Source organism: Acanthaster planci, linkage group LG17, assembly GCF_054643075.1.
Source record: "Acanthaster planci isolate LZ-2023a linkage group LG17, COTS_SCS, whole genome shotgun sequence".
Taxonomy (NCBI): Eukaryota; Metazoa; Echinodermata; class Asteroidea; order Valvatida; family Acanthasteridae; genus Acanthaster; species Acanthaster planci.
The window spans coordinates 3245117-3266052 of NC_141793.1; the positions used below are offsets into that span (position 1 = coordinate 3245117).

General features: G+C 45.1%; 2 protein-coding genes across 6 annotated transcripts in view; one reads left to right on the plus strand and one right to left on the minus strand.

Moving 5' to 3' along the window:
• Positions 1 to 855: 855 nt before the first annotated feature.
• LOC110982543 (G protein-coupled receptor 54-like) lies at positions 856 to 10897 on the plus strand. Of its 2 annotated transcripts, none has more exons than XM_022241022.2 (4): positions 856 to 1273; positions 6892 to 7262; positions 8161 to 8296; positions 9662 to 10897. In XM_022241022.2, the coding sequence occupies exons 2-4, from the start codon at positions 6927 to 6929 to the stop codon at positions 10318 to 10320; spliced, it is 1131 nt and encodes a 376-aa protein (XP_022096714.2). In that variant the 5' UTR covers positions 856 to 1273; positions 6892 to 6926; the 3' UTR covers positions 10321 to 10897. The 2 variants fall into 2 exon arrangements, with proteins under 2 accessions (XP_022096714.2, XP_022096715.2); XM_022241023.2 differs by lacking the exon at positions 856 to 1273 and adding an exon at positions 6285 to 6456.
• Positions 10898 to 15294: 4397 nt separating this feature from the next.
• LOC110982575 (G protein-coupled receptor 54-like) overlaps positions 15295 to 20936 on the minus strand; it is an 85516-nt gene continuing 79874 nt past the window's right edge. For all 4 annotated transcript variants that reach the window (XM_087147839.1, XM_022241084.2, XM_087147841.1 and 1 more), the window contains one exon: positions 15295 to 20616. In XM_087147839.1, coding sequence (XP_087003965.1) covers positions 20033 to 20616 — 584 coding nt within the window. In that variant the 3' untranslated portion in view covers positions 15295 to 20032. The remainder of the gene's footprint in view (positions 20617 to 20936) is intronic.

A 20936-nucleotide genomic window follows, 5' to 3' on the forward strand; every position in this document is an offset into this window, starting at 1 on the left:
GGTTTTCTTGCCAGTCTTGAAAGGTAACTATAGTCTCCACGCCTCGTTTCTGAAATTATGCGTCCCTCTAGAGCTACGATCGTAGCCTTTATTCAAGTTGGCTTTTCCCAGTGTATTTGTGTAAAAGAAAATATTCGCGTTTTGCCAACCGAGAGTTCATGGAAATGAAACTGGTGTTGGTGTCTGCCCACCTTTTCGCCCTGTTTATGCGTTTAATCAAACTAGACGGGAAATAACAGATCGCTTCTTTGGGATGAGGTTTCAAAATACGAAACTTCAGTCGCTAGCAGAACGTAACCAAATCGAAATCGAGAGATTAATCGCGATTTCTCCAAACACTCTCCGAGCACGACTAAGCCAGTTGTAAATCTATGTCTATTTCCACCTGCCTCCAATAAGGCTAACAACAGTGTCGGTGATTTCCGAAATCGCATGACTTTTTTCCGAGATTAAATGTCAGAACTACTGGGATATCGTAGGCCTATTTTGGAATCTTGTAAATCTTCCATTTGGCAAGCCAAAACGAACGGAGAAACACAGAAATAAAAAATAACGCAAGCGCTGTTAAGGAGTCGATGGAAATTACAGGAATCTTGAGAAAAGTCTTGAGCCGCGAAGCATGATTTAAAGCGTAACAATCTCTGCATGACGGATGGTCTCTGGGGTCTCGTTGTCATGGTCACCCGAGGTACCTAGAGACCACAGAAGAGGAAAAAAATAGGCGAGTAACGCAAACGCTGAGGTCAGAGGGGTATTATTGTTTTCGATATACTCCACCCCCAGTCGAACATGAGCCCGGTTACCATGGCAAAGACATCATCGATTGTTCACAACAGCTGTCATGTGGCGGCGAATCGGCATGCTTTCTCAGCACTTCAATCAACCGAGACCCCCGGCCGGCGAGACGTGACGGGGCCAAAAGCTTACTCGGCTCTGGACCAAGCGCTCGCTCGCTCGCTCGGCCCCGTCTCGATCGCGACTGCTGGTGTCGATCAACTCCCGCATCGGGCCCACAAGAAGCCGAGAAATACCAAGTGCCATTTCATCACCACTCTTCATCACCACTCTGTGTTCGCTAGGCCGGACTGGATGTATCCCACACGGACTTGCCAACAAATCGAACCATTAAACGAGAACTAATCTTTCGGGTGGATTGCATAGGACTGACGTACCCTCTAAAACTCCTCGCCCCGTCGGATCCTTGTGGAAACGACCGATAACAACATCCATCCACTCGCAAGTTTTCAAACAAGGAACAATTTCTTGACTCGGAGTAAGTGTTAATTTGTTTTTCGTATTAGATGAGCAAAATCCAAATCGACTTCACCCCTGGCGCTGCATAGTGTCAGTTTTTCCCTTTGCAAGTTTTTTATAGGGGGATTTGATTGTCATTTTTTGAAATTTTAAAAATAATGGAAATGGTTATGTTCTAGCAAAAGGGGGGAATGGTTTAAAGACTTGATGTAAATTTATGCGTGTGCGTGCGTGAGTGGTCAGGGTTAAGCTGCCTTGATCTCTCGAAACGCCCAGATTCTTGGATGGAATCAATAACGTCTATATTATATATATATAGTAAACCTTAAAGAGTGGGACGGGTTTTGTTTGGTCATATCTTACCATCATTTTGGCAACAATTTAGAGAAAATCGGACACACAGTTCTTGCGCAGTGCACATTTTTCCCGAGGCATTTCAGCCGCAACGTACTATTTTGTCCATTGAGTTGCTTGATGCACGCGGGCTGAAACAGGCTGGTGACAACTGGCTGAAATCCGGATGACGGCGAGAACAAAAACAATGAGTTCGACTGAGCTGAAACTGCACACATGTACAGGTCATCAGACATGGGACGGCTAAGTTTTTAGGGAGCGAAATTCGGAAGAAACGATTCTCTCCAAATTTGACGGAAAGAACTAGTCCTATTTACCAAAACTCCCGCACTCTTGCCCCATTATGCAATTATCTCCTCAAGGGATTTCCTTTCTCTTTTAATTTATGTCGTTTCACTGTATTCCAGTCGGTGTTTCATATTTAAGTGTTACGTTTGTTCTTCATTTGTTTTGTGTGACGGCCATAGCATTTGTAGGGGTTATAGGTTCTCTGTTCTAGATCGTTTATTTGAATCGAATAATTTTCATTTATGCGTGGCATGGCGTTTTGCTGAAACTCAAAGAAAATACTCTGGGATGGTTGTATCTGATCGAGTAACTTGAAATACAATCTTTTAATGTTAGCGATTATAAAAAAGGTAAGTCGCACTTCCGATTGTATTTTCCGCTGTTCTTTCCGTAGTGCAAGGCATGCAGCACCCTAGTTGTCTTCGAAGTTTCCCAGCCCAATTCATATCTCCCTTTACGTGCTAACGGGACGGAGAGGCCATCCGCCGCAGCGAACAATTTGCCCAAGTCTATTTTCGCGCCCAGAATGTACCATGTCAATGTTTGCCGTTCACGGTGGCATTCCTGCTGCTTTGGTCATACACTCTGTCCCATAGCAAAGATGTTCCAGTTCTGGTGAGAGCTGTCAACGATGACAGATAAACCTGCGAGGGAATTACTCTGCGGCCCCTGGCTTATTTAGTTTTCTTTTTTCAACGTCTTTGAAAATTTGTTGTATTTCCAAAGCATGCGATGCAATTTAAAAACGATTTTTCAGTGGGGGAAAACTGGAATGCCCGTCGGTTCAGCGATTCGTGCTTTAAACTTGGGGATGCACATCAAAATCTCCTCGACACATGTGAACGTTTACGATCGTGAAAAAAAAGTTGCTACAATCATGAAAAATATTTTGTGACTGCCGTGGGAAAAATATCGCGACAGCCGTGTGATGTCTTGAAAACATGGAATTTGTGTGTCTTTGGTGTTCCTTCAGTGCGACTGTGTGGGAACAACATCAAGGAAAAATGGGCGAACTTTTTCTACAGCGTGATGTATTTGCCCTGGTAGTTTGTCTTTTCATGATCGGCGATATTTACGCATTATGGGTAAAAAAATTCCTGCCCCGAGTTTCGCAAATTCCCCGAACGGCAAAGGATGGGATGCAATTAACATACTTCATTTGTTTATAGATGTACCAGGGTTTATAAAGACGAGTCGGAATGTTAACGGTCGGCATCAGGAATCGTGCCTTCTACCAGTGGTGTGACTTACCCGGCCACGGACATTTGAAAAGCTAGGGGGTGCATGACGGAACCCAATTACACTGGGGGCGAGGTTCATGACACAGATCTGTACATCTGTATTATGTGTTTCAATCCTGCCGAACAATAAATCAAAACGACGTACTGGTATTGCTGTTTAACACGAATCTCCTTTTTGAGTGATATTGAATTCATTTTGGTTCATGGCAAGCCCCAAAAATTCTTCACAATTTATCAAAAGCCTGGGCTATACGCCGTACTACTGCCGTACTGAAGTCAGTTTAATATCTTTAATTCTGGCGCGGCAATGGCACGGCGCGCGCGATTCGGCTCGGCAAATTGATTTCGGCACAGCAAGCCCTCCAGTTCGCCAGGGTGTGCCGCACCATCGGCGTTCCAAATGGAAGTGGCACGACGCTGCCCTATTTGAGTTCGGTGTTTAGCGCCCAACTGCCGCAGTTTTGCCGTGATGTTGCCGCACTCGTAGGAATTAAGTTCGGCACGGTAGCCGCACGGCGTTTAGTCTTGTCCTAAGTCGTTTCTCACCACGAAAACTCTGGGGGTTTGATTCAATGGTCTATTTCCCATGCCCCCCAAAAGAATATAACCCCTCCTCCCAGTGATTTACACCCATGTCTACCGACCCCACTAAACGAAATGCCGAGAGAATATCGACTGTGGTCTCAAGGAAACAGCTCAGCATCGCAAATGTTGGCTCATGTTATAAAAACACGTTTAGTTATCGTTACATTTCCCCGCGGAAACCCTTCCACCTGCAAATTCACTGTTCTCCTTAAAGACAGTGAAGTAACTGTAACTGTAACTGAAATGGGAGGAAAGCCCCAGATGAATATTTTAAGGAAACATGGAGTCTGGTTTGGGACCAGCAAACCCAGTTCACGGGTTTTGAACCCGAGTCGCAAAGCTGGGGCATAAAAAAGAGTACCATATGGCATATGCCAATCTGGCTCGAAAAATAGAAATTGACGATCGGAGACCTTGCAACGCCACTTTTCATTAACTTTGGTTTGAATGTATTAACTTTGTCCGCACTAATCATGTTCTGTCCAAGGACAGATAGAACCAAATTTTGAGGAGCCAAACCTTTTTTGGTGATCCAAAAAAGTTTGGAAGATTTTTTTGGGGGACCTTGTATTGTCTTTATGAGAGTTGAGACTCTGTGTTTTTTACGCGACTTTTGAAGGAAGGGAAATACCCCCCCCCCCCAAATCACCGTTCAGTGTTTTCCTCCAAATTGATTCTTTTGGCTGGGGGCATACCTCCATTTATCCCCCTGGATCCGCTCTTGACTCGGTTAAACTTAAGTCTGATTTGGGCTTAGTGTTATGAAATTACTATGCTTCGTGATGTATAGGTCCTTCTGTTTGTATTTAATTGCAGTCACTTGAGGCATTTGGGGTACACTGTTTTTGAAAACTTTGGCATTTGACGATGGATGGTTAGCTCAACATTCGGATCCAAACATGTTCAACCCTCTTACCGGACAGTTCATGCTCGTCATAGACAGAACTTGACGACAGTGTCCAGAAAATATACGACCGAAGTGTTTAGAGTGAAGCTGTTGCCATAGAATAAACTTCAAGATGATAGGTTGCACTCTGATCTTAATAAATAGGCAGACTTATAGGCAGGCACTGCGGCCACTGGCCATTAAATTGAAGTGTTGATAAAAACAGCGCGTGGTAATATAACGTGGTGTCTATGTAGAACTAATGGTCTGCATGCCGTAAACATGAACAGTTTTGCAATGTATGCAAAGATGTCGAGGGAAGCAGTTCACACCTTCATTTGCAATCAAGTGAAGTTAGGCGGGAGAAACGAGGACGTGGTCTGAAAATAACAAACTGGCCATAGGGTCCTATATCAAGACAGGGGTCAGCTGTTTGAAAAGCTCCCGGCCTTTTTATTGCTCCGAGTGTGGCCTGCTGACCACCATCAAAGGGTCTGTTTGCCGAAGCAAAAAATCGGCGGCTGTTTGCCTTAGCTCCTCATTTTGCTCAACGCTGGTCAAAGCATGGATGGTCAAAATATCAAGCGACTACACTTCCGAGGAAATTCGTCCACAGAGTGGGTTAAAATATTTGTTCCAATTCGCTGACAATGGGTTAGAGCAACAATGCCCAAGAATTTCCCATCACTGTTTTGTTTTGTTTGGTTTGGTTAGGTTTTGGTTTTGGGTTGGTTTTGGTTTTGGTTTGATTGGTTTGGTTTTCATTTCAACAGTGTCGCTGTCAGAGTTCTATCAAAAGGATTCTTTATAGGGTAAAAATAGACAAATTCCCCGGGAACACCATAACGAGACCATGAGCCCCGAGCTGGACCAAGACAGGTCTCAATTTTCCTAGCAATAGAGGCTCCTCCTTTGGTGGGAACCGCATTTCGCTGGTTCACAAACGAATATGAGATTACACGCGTTACGGCCCGGTCGCTACCAACAAAATGACCACTACCCATCAACATGGCTCTTCGTAACCGATGAGGGGGTTCTTCTGCTCGAGATGGATAAAGTAGACTTAAGATTCCTCTTTAATTGATACCTTCTCGCTCAGATTTAAGGAATAAGACTTCATGGCAGTTAGGTCAGAGAAAGCGCGCCAAAACTTGATGAGCCTTACTGGACGGGAGAAACTGCCGACCATCGTCTTAATCAATTTCATGCGTCTTCCGTGACGAGAAGTGTTCGGTCAAATGTCTGGCAATGACAGATATCATCCAGCCGCGAAAGCTTGCAGACCAGGGGGACTCCATCGCAGTTTCGTACACAGAGTTTGAGCGCTCTTTCCCTTCGAACCATAAATTTTGGGTCTGCATCCCTTGTTTTATTTTCCCATAAACAAAGGCATAAAACAACCACCCGTGTCACTTGGTCCGAATTCTGGTTATTACTACAACGTTTTATCAGGCGATTCGTCGTAGAGTTTACATCACACGCGGTCAAAAAGTGGCTGAGGAATTTCCCGTACATCTTCGTCATGTATTAGAAACCATGCAGTGGGGAGGGGGGGGTTAAATCAATTCCTCGGTTCACACCCGCCTGCAATTTTGTTTAGACGGAGTCCCGTTGACAAATGAATCATGGGCTTTCGGCACAACATCGTTAAGTAGATCGGGGAGAACGTAAGCGCTCATCGAGCGGCGACCGGCCCAGCTGGGGCGGGGTTAATTGCAAACAACCTCTGCAGGCTCTGTTCGCTCGCTGATAGTGATCAGCGGATGACAGTGATCGCATCATGGGGGACACGTAGGCCTACACTCTAATTCCGAAATGTGCCTCTTCCTTGTAATTTCTCATAGTTATGTAAGTGTTACACGTACCGTCTCTAAAATATGACCCACTCCCAAAGCCATCCTGCATGAAGTTACCAGACGAGCCTCTTGGATACTGTCTCACTGTTGGAGCCACTGCACCCAAATCAAATTGTCCACGTCTACTGCAATGAATGATCCCGATTACCACTGATTTCTGCGTGCTGCTGGCTGTTTAAGGAATTGGATGATAGGAAACAGCGTTCAGTGGACATTTCGTTCCTCAAGAGGATAAGTGTTCGCGCACTCTGACGCGAACTCGCACAGAGGTAGTCAAAATGTTTAGCCACTTTGCTTTGGAAACCGGCAAAATTCCTGCCGGATAGTAGGATCTCGCCCCACAAGCCCAACTCCACGAACACAAATCTGGACCCAGAATTTTTTTTTTTTACTATCATTTAATGTCTTCTGATTTAAATCACTGCAGCTGGTAACCTCGAGGCTAAAGTTGACCTAAAAAAAATGCCCTGCCTGGAGCCGGAATTTGGGGACGCTGGGTGGGCCAACGTCTCGTACTACGACGACTACCAGTCTGATGGCAGACCCCATCCGGAGACGATCTTGGTGCCCTTGTCCTGGTCGCTGATCGTGGCCGTGGGAGTCATCACCAACGCCCTGGTGGTCTTCGTGGTGGTGTTACAGATGAAGATGTCCACGGTCACCAACTACTACATTGTTAACCTGGCTCTGACCGACCTCACCTTCCTCCTGTTCTGCATACCTTTTACCACCATGACCTTTATACCTCACAGCTTCCTGAACGATGGCATCTGCACAGTCGTGATGTACGTTCAACAGGTAAGGTTGAACTTGTGTACCAATGGGACAAAGGCTTTTTGGCACAGTGTGAATCTCTTCTTTGAGTGAGTGGGTGAGTGAGTGAGTGAGTGAAGGATTGGGTGAGTGAGGGGTTGGGTGAGTAGCGAGTTAGTGAGCAAGTGCAATGCTCTGTACAGTGTGCTCTGAGCGCCCGTGGAGTATACAGTCCAAAACTTTGAATCCACTGTTTCTCTGAAGAACCCCACTCACTCACGAAAGAGATGCACACTGCGTTACTGTTAAGAGCAATCTTGAACCTTGCGCAAATGTATTTTAATCAATCCTGAGTTGATACCTCTTTGAATAGCATTCATTCATAGGATAATCAACCCAGGAAGAAGTACAATTAAATAGCGCAAGGATCAAGATTGCGCTTAGCATTACCTCAAACCTTCCTCTCGGGTAATGTTGGTTCTCATCGTAGGGGGAGCAAAGTGTGGAAATGGAGCAACTACTCCTGCAGTGTTACGGTACATGAAATAATGTTTCCATCTCGTTACAAAACATAATCAACTTCCCCAAACCGCACTGTATCCTTTTTCTAAATCTATTTATGGCATACTGTTACAACAGCTAACTTTGACATTTTGACATCTCTTGTCGTTGTCTTTTGTTTGGGCTGTCCTTTGTGAATGTGTCCTCTGTTAAATGGGTTAGAAGAAAACGTTTCCTTCACCCAAGGCCCTGCGTTGTAATTTGTATAACCTGAAGACGGCAAAGCCAAGTATTACAGACGTGGAGAGGACTTTTTTGTTCTGAGCTCAGTCTTACGGCAAACCGACGAGAATTATAAGCACGTTTCTTTTCTCCGTGGAAGGTACTTGTTGCTAGGTTCACGCGGAATTTCAGAATGTCACCTTTTGGTCTGGTTCCCCAGGCGTCTGTCCATGCCACTTGCATGACGTTGACAGTGATGAGTGCAGATCGTTACTTCGCCATCGTGTTCCCAATCAAATCCTTGAAGTACAGAACCAGGCGACTGGCATTTCTCCTCAACCTTGGCGTCTGGATACGTGAGTATAATCGCCTAACGAGAGGCATACGATCTTTTTCTGGGACTTCTTGGTGGGCAAGAGTAGAAGAAAGAAAAGTGCCTTTTGTTGGACAGTCGCTTTGAAGATAGTAAGGGCATGACCAGTCCAAACTGAAAAGTGTCGGGTATTATGCAAAGTTTCCGCAACAAGCCAGAAACTCTGAGAATGGATAATGAAGCCACCGCGTCTCGATTTCGGGGGCTTCTAAGGATAGCTGCAACAATTTCAGGTGCCGAATTTCAGAATTGCCGAGGGGTGGCAAGTCCACCATAGCGCCCTCAATGGGTGAGAGGGGAAGGCAAAATACAAACAGAGGTGCATGTGCAAAGTGAAAGGTATTTTCAATTTCGACTTCAATATGGCCTCTCGCGTCCCGCCCGGTGCCACGGTCTCATTTTTCCAGCGTGCTCGAATTTCCAGAAGAACGCACCGGATAAATGAGCACGTTGCCGCAACGTGCCCATTTAGCCGGTGGGCAGATTTTTCCAGTCGAACAAGTATGAACACGCTCGTAGTCAGGTTCCTCATTTTGGCTCGGTTAATACGAAGGAGTACACAGAGGAGACTGGAAGATTGTTTGATCCACACAGTCTGAACATCAGAGCCGCACGAGGGGTCGTAATTTCCAGTGTTTCCTGCATATATCAATGCTATATTACTTTGAAACAAAAAGCAGGTGCTTTCATTGTGCTCTGCAAATGCCGCCGTCGCTACACGGGCGATTCACAATAGTGCGCCTCCAAGAGTTTGCAACGCGTTGGCCAATCCAAACGCGCAATGGGTCGACAGATTTCGCACATTGTGATTGGCCAACGCGTTACAAACTCTTGGAGGCGCACTATTGTGAAACGCCCGTATTGGATATGGAGCAAGATAGTTACTCTCTAGAACTGGAGGGTCGGTTGTCCCTGGCGCTCAGACAACGGACGATGGACCCCACAGTTCTGAGGGTAGTTTTACACGTTAAAATGTTGGGTTGTGATGAATGCTTGTTTATTTTGATGATTCTCCATCTATTGGAATTGAGGGCTGCAAATGACGGGGGACGAGGTGGTACGTCTGCACAAAGGCCTACACGCCATCATCTATGTGTCGTAGGAACTCAGCACACCCATGAAGTGAACCAAAACGGGATTTACAGCGCATACGTTCGGGTCGCAATGCAGATTGCTCGGCGGTGTTCGGCTACTACCCAAAAATCCGAGCACGCCGGCAAAATGAGACTGTTACACGGGCGATCCGCCCCAAGAAAGGTGACATTTTGTCACTGGCCAGCGGAACCGCCGAATTGACCTTGACCTGAATTGATCCGAATTGACCTTAATTGACCTTGTCTCTTTGCAGTCTCGTACATTATGGCTGTGCCGTCGGCCGTCTTTGTTGAGGTCTTCCACCAGGATGATTACTGGACCTGCTGCGAAACCTTCCACACCCACCGCGATCGGGGGGTGTACTACACCTACGTGTTCCTCACTACCTACATCATACCGCTGGCCATCATCTCGGTCTGCTACTCGCTTCTCCTGTTCGAGATGTGGACTAAGCACAACCTGACGGCCAGTACCACCCTCCGGGCTCGCAAGAACCTTCAGCAAAAGAGGCGCACCACGCGCATGCTCCTGATGGTCGTGTTCCTGTTCTTCGTCTTCTGGCTGCCCACGCACATCTTCAACTGCTGGGATCGCTACACCAATGGCGGGCCAGACTTCAGCAAGCACGAGGCCCTGTACAACTTCCGGATCTTTTCCTATACTCTGGCATACTCCAACTCCTGCGTCAACCCCTTCGTCTACGCCTTCATGGGTAACAACTTCCGCACCAGCTTCAAGAAGGCGTTCCCCTGCTGCTTTCGGCGGCAGATTGGGGCCAGGGGCTCCACCCGGCGGATGCAGAGGCGCGGGACCGTGGATGGCGCAACGAGGGTGACAGTGCTTGCGCCGAGAGAGGATATTGAAATGAATATGAATAACAACATGGCGCCTATGGTGCAGGCAGCGTTGTAAAAACCAAACACAGTAGCCGAACTCATTCATAGTCTTGGAAGCATGCGGGTTCTTCTGTCCGAATAACAGAATTAACTCATTAAATTAAACCTTTCTCAGTTGTAAAAAGTGTGATACACTCATTGTTTAATAAGCACGTAATTAAAAAAAGGGTCACCACATCACAAGATGCTTCCATTCAAGACTTGGTCATCTAATTAAGCTCAATTATTATCATCGACTAGTAATCAATGCTTAAGACTTTCGTGTGAAAAATCGTGTCCGGCGACAAGTTGCGGATTCGATGTCTGGTTTTTTGTTGTTGTTGTTGTTGTTGTTGCATTAATCAATGATTGTGTTTCAAAAATTTGAGCGACGATTTTTTGTCAACCAATGGTCGATTTTGCCTGGTACCCAGGATTGTTTTGTGCAAAGGTTTAACAAGGGGAAATCGAAAAGTGGTCCGCAACATGGTCGTCGCTCGAACGTGCCCACAATACCCCGTGATGATGAATGGCATTTGAACTTAAGGTATAATTAGGTTAGTGAATCTCTGCTGAGTGACAATAAAGGTTTGGAGTGTGTCAGATCAGACCAACTCTGTGCTGTTGTTTGGTGTCAATATATGTATTTATGAACGTGCACGTGTTCAATTCCGTGGCTCGGTATAATCGACTGGGGTGCCACAAGTGATGAATCAGCATAAAAAGTTTTCCAAAAAGTTTTTTGGGACATGCTCATGCTTCAAATTATCTTAAAGTGAAGTACGATGGAAATACCTGTCTTGGTTGAACTTGCCAAGGAGTCCCGGATACCGGCAGAGATAATGTTTTATTTGGGAATGGCTCGTTTATACTGATCAGGGGTCAGCTGCGACCTGACTCGGGTCTCCACTTTGCCGCAGGACACTTGGGGGCGCACTCGGCTGAGTCGTATTCACGGCACGCTGTGGTTAAGATCACCCGCGGAACCAAATAATAAAACTCTCAAAGTCGCCCATTGGAGGCATGGCACCCTCCCTGGCAATTAGCCAGCGGATGGATCACATTAAGGCGACGATTCAGACCATTTATCAACCCCTAATCGATTTTGGCAGGGATATATGAAACAAAATGATCGCATCTCGAACCACGGACTTAAAAACAAAAAACGATCAGCACGTAGACGTCACTGAAGCCACCGACGACCATCTTACCGTGCTGAATACAAAGGTAGTACAGAAGCTAACTTGTCATTGTTAACCAATTCGTTCACAGCATCAATTTTACAATGGCAAGCATGCCAACCATCGCCTTTGTATTCGGCAAGGTAAAACGGCTGCTGGCGCCTTCGTTCGCGACAAAGGCATTGCGAGTCCATTTTTTAAATAATTATACGACGTCTGTGGCTCCAACTGACTCTCAAATCAAGGGCGCCTTCTTGATTCCATGTTAGCTTGGGTTTGGTCTTTAGGACTTTCTACATGTATATTATTTCAAGGATGGATTTGCACCGGGGAAATGTTAATTAATTTTAGATTTTTTATCCTTCCCGGCGTGTATTATAACACTGTTTACTTAGTGTTTGCCCCCAAAGGCTTGTGAAAAAAAAACACAGGCCTGCTCGGGTAGGACTCGAACCCACGACTTCCTGCTTACTATAGTGCTGACGTTTTAACCACTCGACCACCGAGATTGCCAGTATCGGAATGTCAAATGTAGCAACTATTTCCAAGGATGGATTTGCACCGGGCAGTTGTTGATTAATTTTGGATTTTTTTTGCCCTGCCCGACGAGGCCCATAGGCTTGCGGTTTTTTTCACAAGCCTTCGGGGGCAAATAAATGTTATAATATACGTTAGGCAGGGCAAACAAAAATTCAGAATTAATTACATGTATATTATTTGTGTTGTATGGGTTTGGGCAAGTGCAGAGGTGATGTCGGAATTCTAGGCTTCAAGCTCGAGATTTTCCTTGAAGGTAACCCTCATGAAACGGAGGAGGCAATTAGAACTTTTAGAACATAAAAGCCTCGGCTGAGTCCGGGTGGCTTGTTTTCGTATGTTCAAGAACAGTCCAATTTGTTGTTCGTGGGTCGGCTGCTTGAACGCCGGGAACGTACAACCGGTTATCGCTGGTAGTTAGTATCAAGCAACAAGCAACATGGCGGCATCCATGTACGTTCTTTGAGGGTCAATGTTTGGGTAACTGGGCTGAATTCGCTTCTGTTTAAAAAGGGAATATCCATTTCTGTGTCATAGAAAATTAGTAATGTTAAGTTTGCAAAACTTCCCATAGCTAGTCTCCGTCTTTGTAAGCCATCACGCTATTTTTTGTGGCAGCTCAAAATCACAATCTCACGAGTTTTTCCGTGTGTTCCTGTAAAACTCTGACGAGGAGGTGGCGTGTGATCCTGTTCCGAGAACAGTGTTCTTGCGTCTTGTTCCCGCCGTTCGAGGGCGAGAACAAGAAACTCGTGTCAAGAACAGGCCGCCCGAGCTCGACTATGATGTTGCTTTTTGCCGATCGACGAAGCTCGGTCCTTACGCCGACAGATGGCGCTATACAAAGAAATCACAAAACCTTCTAATATCACTCCAATATCAGAAAACACGGTTACTGCATTACTCAAATAGGCCCTAGCAAAGAATTGAGTGGCCTTGATTCCGAGAATTTGAAAAACAAGGTTCTCGCACTTCCAAATGCCCTGATGAATGACTTAAGGTTTGTGGCCCATTTTTGGATGACATGCGGTTTTTCACTCTCTCAGCCCGAATCTCAAGATGGTGAGTAGCTTCAATAGTTGCACCATCTACCAATAATTATAGCAGTTGTGCCTACAGGGGCGGATACATAAGTTTTTGCCAATGTTTTCAGGAAATGTTTGTTCGTGTAGGGGGGGGTAGTTATCATCGATGGTGAAAGCCATTTAATCTCTTTGTTTTGCCCTTAATCGTCTCAAAATAAGACCCCTTCATGTTCATACTCTTGGGGGGGAATCCAGTCTTTAAACGTGGGCCCCTGAAAAGGTAGAAAAGAAAAGCAAAATGCAATCAAAGGGGGGTCCTCCAAATCCCTCCGGATCCGCGTCTGGCATGGCAGCCATTTTTTTAGGTCAGTGTTTTTGTTCCACAGGGATACACATGAGTAGACCCCTTGCACATATTCCTCCACAACAGCAGCGCTGAACTGATATGGCTGCCATTCGTAACCTCAATTCTGAGTCAGAATTCCTAACTCATTCATCATTAGTTTGTTCACCTACCGTGAAGGCGCCCAGTCCCTCAAAATATCGACCCGGCTCTCAATGACTGTCACGGTAACGGTTGGTCTTCAAGGAGTTCCTGTCGTGCCGTTTCGGTATCCCGCAGGCACTGAAACTATGGTACGTCACATCATGAATGTATACACAGAAACAACTTGGAGCTGACAGGGAACTCTTTAGGGTGGATGACCGCCTATCCCACCAAACTCGAGAGAATGCATGCCTTTGGGTAGATGGTGCTGGACAGCGTCAGGTTCTGGAACATTTACATTCTGGAATGTCTTTCAAACTCACCATCCTCTGTAATGCGGAATCCGAGAGAGCACAATAAACCTATTTCGCGGGTGTCAGAAGGCCCTTGCTATTGATGAAATTCTTGGTGAAAACTTTATACCCAGCAAGAAATGAGACCGAGGGGTACCCCCCAACATGTCCAATCCCTATACACATTCCAGACTATTGTTACTTAACACATCCCCCAAGATGTCTGAAAGGAATTCCCCAGATTCCTGCGAGACAATGACCAACACAAAGCAGGGGGGGTTCTCTCCGTCTCATACCTTGCTGCGCATATGGAAAACTCCTTAGTGACCTCTGTTAAAGTCGATGTCTGAATGTGAACAATGCGAGTCTATTGATGCAGCACCTGAAGGTAAACACACGTTGCTGACAAAGCTGCCACAGTCTTCATACAGATGTGGCCTTTGTGTTCTTTGTAATAACACAGTTGTTTGGTGTTAGGTTTTGCGTGAAGTCTAACAGGTTTTCTTACAAACTCTTATCTCTCTTCTTTCTTATATTTAGAATCTGTGTCACAGCGGTCCTTCGAAGTGGGAAGCATTTTAGCCCTTGTAGACCGATTGCGCCTGCTCAATCACGTGACATATAGTGGTTATCAACCCCATAGCAACGTGTGCTTTAAGTGTTGTTTACAAACAATACAGGCAACTTGCGATATATAGGCCCTTTTCCAATACTCGACTTGGGCTCCATCTCAGGCTTCGTTCCCAAAACCAATCCCCGATCGTGGGCTCGAAGCGTTTAAATTAAATTGGATTACTCTAATTTCTGGCTCTCTTGCATCTTATTTGATGTTTTGTGGCACTATTAAACTAAATACTGCGCTAACAGCTTCAACGTCAGCTAGTTAAAAAACAGTTGAAGCCTGAGACGGAGCTGAAGTTGAGTATTGGAAAACGGCCCTAGTACCCAGCACACCAGTAGTCTGAGTATGGTACCTACCGTCGGCTTTAGTTTTGGTAAATGATACTTATGAAACATTTTGGTGGACGCCGTGTTTGTTGACATTTAATACGCACTCTAGCTCACGTGACTTGGTGGACGCAATCGGTCAATTGGAGTTTTTACTTGGACATGATTTTTAAAAGGCAATGGTTGTTCTTCGTGTTTGTAAATGCATGTATACTTTGGACTTTTTTGTTTTCCTGGGTTATTGCTTTTGAAGAAAAATACGGATTGAATAAAATGGATATAAGGCAATGAAACATTTTGAAGTTTATCTCCTGATCTCTTTCTTTTTTTTTTTAACAGAAAACGTTCCGGATGTCTCATTCTGACATTTTACTTAATATTAAAATGTTACAGAAGGTAAGGGGGTAATCCTTTTTTCAAGTGGGTGGAATGAAGTAGTTATGTGGAATTTCTATTTTCATAAAAGGTTTGGCAATCAAACATATCGAACTAATTATAGAAGGTACTGTAAATAATAAATACACACAATCCAAACCAGGCTCAGACCACAATCCTTTCAGCCTTTTCAGTTAAGCTGACATTTAATTAAACTTCTTTTTTTTGGACACCGACATCTTACCTTACACGTATAAGGGAGAAAAATATACTTATATACTGAAATTATTTTATAGATTGGTACTTTAAAAGGCTGTTTTACTGTTTGGTATTCACAGTTAATGCACACCTTTGCACATGGAACGACCAATTTTCATCTCAAACGACCTGCCTTTTTGGTAGCTTCACTGCCCATAAATTTTGAAATAGTTCAGCACACGGAGGCGTCAAAGTACTGTGCGCAAACAGGCACAGAACACGGTTCCTCAAAATTCCTTTTCCGATGTTGCCCTTCCCGACGCATGTTGGCGCCTCGGTCCCCCACTGCGCTATGTTTAAATTTCATACCGGTACATTAACTGAAACGTTCGAGGTACGAACATGTTGTCAACCACTGGCCGATGCCGCTTGGTACCCGGAATATATACTTCTCAAAAAAAAGTTAAGGACCACTTTTTATTTTGTGTATACTCTATTTATATGAGACAGTTTGCTACTGAAAATGTGCATTCAATGTTTTAAAACAGTTTGTCAAATGTTTATTCCAATGAGCACATCATCTAGACAAACAAAAAAGAAAGAACTAGACCCCACTCATTGCTTGGAAAAAATACAAGTTAGGAAAAAGTGGTCCGTAACTTTTTTGAGTAGTGTATTAAGTGCACAGAGTACCAGGGAAAATCGATTAGTGATTGGCAAATGGTTGCTACTCGACATTGCCCGAAGCTATAAAAACTAGTGCAATGGGATAAAGGTCCAGGTCATGCAAACTAATCGTCTCTTTTCCCTCGTTTCCCTCAGTTAAGCATCTGTTCAGACACCCATCATACAAGCATACCAATACAGATCACCCATTGGCTCATCCAGGGTAGGAAAAACCGGAGCCTCATTAATTAACCTTGTCCCAAGCGGTAACTTTATATCAAGCACAGCTTTCAATGGTAAACTCATGGAAAGGAAACTTTCCTCCTGCATCCAGTACCAACAGGGTGGAAACAATTTATCCAGTGTATTTGGTGTTTCAAATATCAACGTGCATTACGTATTTGCCAGTTTGCTGTGAATTATTACATCAACTTTCACTTTTAAATCCCCCCGTTCGTTTTGATAGTAATTGTAAAAATTATGAAACGTTCAACTTTTCATCTTCATTTATCTGTTTTAATACAGACACAGTATGCTAAAGCGAACGATAAATGAAAACACGGTCATGCACCAGACTATTAAGATCTTAGAGATGCAAAACTGAAAATGAGAGGGAGCGATGCAGGTTGCCGTTGGGGTGTCAATGCTCAACACCATGGGGCGTCACCAGGGGGAGGAGGCGTTTTGTTTTAACACAGCCTAACGAGGGAGACGCAATCTGGGGAGGTTGTAATATTCCGGCCTTCCCAAAGCCTGTAAAGGCCCCACCTTCGTTTCTCCTGATCTATCTGAAAGCCTACAGAAGGATGCATAAAGAAATTCCCAAATTTTGGGGACCCGGAACAGAATTGCCCCTCTAGAAACAGCGGTTCTGAATGCGGCCTTGAGGTCACCTGTATTCGCTCTCGTTATCATCCGCCTGTGATTCGTCTCGTTCCCATTTCTCTTTTATCCTTACCATGGATATACCTCATGAGAATTAAGGGAAGTTACACGAAGAGAGCTTTTTGTTTTGGGTCGCCAATTCTGGCAAGCTCTAGCAAACTGTAACCGCTGTTTACATAAATCAGGAGAACAAGCCAGTTAGGTATCTCGACAGCGCTTCAATGAATGCAGCGCGTTCGAGGTCATTGGGGAACAGCCAATGCGATTGCACGACTTCCGTCCCAGCTGCACGGCTACATACATTCGAATGTATTCTTTGTCCTCGAATGACCCTGCCTTGTTGAAATATCGAACAGGCTCGTTCAGACGTTTGTGAATTCCACAATTTGAATATGTAATACAAATTCAATAAATGAAAAAACGGGAAACATTTTTAACATTTTTAATGTCGAATGCTTGGAAATATCGGGACAAGCATCGATAACGACTGTAACTTACCCCTTCCATCATCCCTTTGCCACTCACCTCCCTGTCACACTTTTTGTTGACACCATACAAAAATTCACCATCATTCATCTCCCCTCTCTGTTACATATCCACCCTTACCCGCACGCAGCACAGTCCTCTTGCTTTTCCTCAAACGCACTAAATTCACTCAAACATCGCCCACATTTAACATTTCCTCGACAGCGAGCGTCCATCCATCCGCCTTGAGCAGAAGCACCCCTCATCGGCTGAAAAGAGCCGTGCTAAACTGAATCTGCTTGCCCTGATGAAGGTACTCAGTCACGAAAGCTCGACAATTACATGTTTCAGAACACTGATTATATGTTATATTCTTGTCAATATGCTGGTCGGGAGTGTTTAGCCTGTTGAGAGCGACGCGCACGCAAAGCATGCATCTCATGTCGTTCGTGAACCAGCGAAATGAAGTTCCTGCCAAAGGAGCCACCGTTGCAAGGAAATCGCGCCCTCTCTTGTCCAGCTCGGGGCCTATTGCTGTACCAAGAACCGTGCATGCCCCCTCAATTCCCCGAAATCCTGTCCCACCTGACTTCCTGCTCCAGATACGCGTAAAGAGTTGTATTGCAGTCAATGCGTCCATTTTCCGTTCAATCATACCGCGCTAGATAGAATAGAATCAAGTAGAGTGAGCAGAAAATCAGAAACCCAAAATGTTCGAACCTCTTCAAGAAATTGGAGTCCTACGAAATTCGGACTCAGTGGATGGCGGCATGGAATCAGAACTCCAGGAGAACTGGAGTCTTCCCACTCACTGAGACAAGCGAAGCGTGGACACCGAGTCCGTCAAAATTGAACACCGGAACGGAGCAACCCAAACGTAGTGATTAGGCACCTCGTGGGAATCGACGACCTATAACTCAAATATCGAAAATGGATCCATGGTCGCATTTTACGCCCTCGAGATAACCGTTGCCGCCAAAGAGTCTCCGGAGGTCCACGGAGATCACATTATACTAGAGAGTTCATAAATAAAATAATTTCGAACCAGGTTAACACAATATCCGTTAATAATAGAATGTCGTAATCACCCTAATTTCTAGTACACATCAACTCACAAAATCCGCCATAGTGATATTATCTATGCATACTGTATACTACAAAGTAGGTCATGTGAGTCGTATATATCCTGCACTATACAAAACGTAAATACTCGTTGCATTTTTGTCCACGTATATACATGAATAACTTTATGTGTAAACCACTCCAATCTTCATACTGTTTACACACGACTCCAGACATTCAAATTAATGAGGTTTCTCGGAATAAATTACAAGAAATGTAACGTAACAGCAAATAACAAAAGCACGCACACGTACGACCGAAACAGTCTTTTGGAGGGGTCGGGGATCGGGCAGAATCTGAACGAATTCAGTCTCTCCTGCCCCCCCCCATCCCACGCCCTCTGACCCCTAAACATAAGAGAGAGAGAGAGAGAGAGAGAGAGAGAAAGAGAGAAAGGGGGGGAAGAAAAAAACTCTAAACAAGACTATCGCATGAACTTTATGAAACCGGCGATAGATACCCACGCAATGTCGCAACTACTTGGGAAGGGGCACACACCTTGGTACCCCTTCAGATTTTGAAATGTATACAATCTATGCACAAGCCATAGAGGGTTTGCATGGCTGCCATCTTGCAGGCTAGTGCTTTTGTTCCACAAGGCATGCACAAAGGAGGTTTCCCTATGGAACAAAAGAACTGCCCCGCAAGATGGCTAAAAAAAAGGTGTGCACCGCGAGCTGCCGCCTCAGAAATTTCTTCTTGAATGCGCCAATATCCTCAGGCCAAAAGAGTCCATCAATGTCGAGCATTCACATTAACACATGGGGTGCTGTGATGAAAATAATAAAATTGCCATTGAACCATTGCTTCGTTGACGACATAGCACATGAATATTATTCACAGCCGTCTATGATACATGAATTTTACGCCAAGCTCCATTCTAACTCAATGCGTTTTCATTTTGATCAGGTGCCTTTTATCGATTACCCTCGTCTTAGCCGACATGTTTCTGAGTTCTGCCAAAATGTGAGTTTCGATTTAAACTATGCATTATGGTTCGGTACAAAGTATATTCTAGCATGCTTGCCATGTGTTTTATTTCAACTACTGTACCATTTGATTTCTTGTGTACATGTACAATAACGCATGGAAAACCTTGACAGCAACGCATTTGACACCAGAGAGGCTTTGGTTGCACCATCGTACCCAAGAAGATGCCAGAAGCTAGCGTGATACACTCAGCAATCCGAGCGAACCACAATAGCGCGCCTCCAAGAGTTTGCAACGCGTTGGCCAATCACAATGCGCGAAATTTGTTAACCCAAAGCGCGTACGGTAGGGGTCGAAAGATTTCGCGCATTGTGATGGGCCAACGCGTTGCAAACTCTTGGAGGCGCACTATTGTGAATCGTCCTTATTCCCAGACTGGACCAACGCCTGGCTGCGGCACGTCAACATAAAACCATTTCACTTTGACAACCGGGGGGAATAAATGGTTTGACCGAAAAAAAAACTTGAGGTTTTTCGAGGGCAATTCGGAGAAGACGTTGCCATCACGGACCGCTTGTACTGTGACTGTACAGTTTTCTCGTATTTTTAGCGCTGACTGCCAATATCTCAGACGGATTTAGACTTGCGTGGATTTGGACTTGATCAAACTACCCGACGGGCCGTCGTTGGCAGAGTTCCTCTTCGTCATTAAGAAAGGAAACGCCCGGGCCATCTGCTTTCGGAAGTTGCCGCCCATGAAGGCATATACAAATGGGTTGACGCACGAGTTCAGGTAGGACAAGATGTGCGAGAAGATCTGGAACACGAAGGCGGCCATGTTGGTCTCAGGGAAGTTCGGGTCGAAGCTCCGCCAGAGCTTCACGATGTGGACACCAACCCAGCAGGCGGCGAAGGCCAGCACCACAGCCAGGATCATGCGTGTGACCCGGCGTTTCTGCATCAGCATTCGCAGGTGGACCGGCGCGTGCGACTCCTCCGTCGGCGAGACGGCCTTCCAAAGCCGGCTCAGGACAATGACATAGCACACAGCTATGATGGACAGCGGGATCAGGTACGTCATGACGAAGCTGTATACGGCGTAGCCAGGAAAGAAAATTTCGTAGGGCCACATCTCCTTACAGTAATAGTAAGTCTCGTTTTCAAAAAATGCTTCCACAGTATTAAAGTACACGGCGACCGGAATAGCAAACAGTGCAGACCCTGCATAGATAAAAGTATAGACCAAACAAAATATGGGAAATGATGCGGATTAGTGGAGTACGATGTGTTGATGATTTGTTCAGTTATGTAAAGATTTAACAAATCAGCCTCAGGTGGCGCTGTAATTCACTTGGAGAGCTTAAATTTGTCGTTGAGGGTTAAACAGACTGCATCTCAAGTCCAAAAACGTTTAGTGGCAGTCAAGGGAAACAGACACGTCTGTTTCCCTTGACTGCCACTAAACGTTTTTGGACCTTTTTTTTCTTCGTTTTTTTTCCTTCGAATACTTTAGAGTTTGAACTGAAAGTTCACAAGGCACC

Bases quoted from the DNA above. Each gene is read 5' to 3' on its own strand.
- LOC110982543 (XM_022241022.2), top strand. From the start codon at position 6,927: ATGCCCTGCCTGGAGCCGGAATTTGGGGACGCTGGGTGGGCCAACGTC. The intron at 7,263-8,160 runs GTAAGGTTGAAC...CTGGTTCCCCAG, and splicing joins TCGTGATGTACGTTCAACAG to GCGTCTGTCCATGCCACTTG. The intron at 8,297-9,661 runs GTGAGTATAATC...GTCTCTTTGCAG, and splicing joins CAACCTTGGCGTCTGGATAC to TCTCGTACATTATGGCTGTG.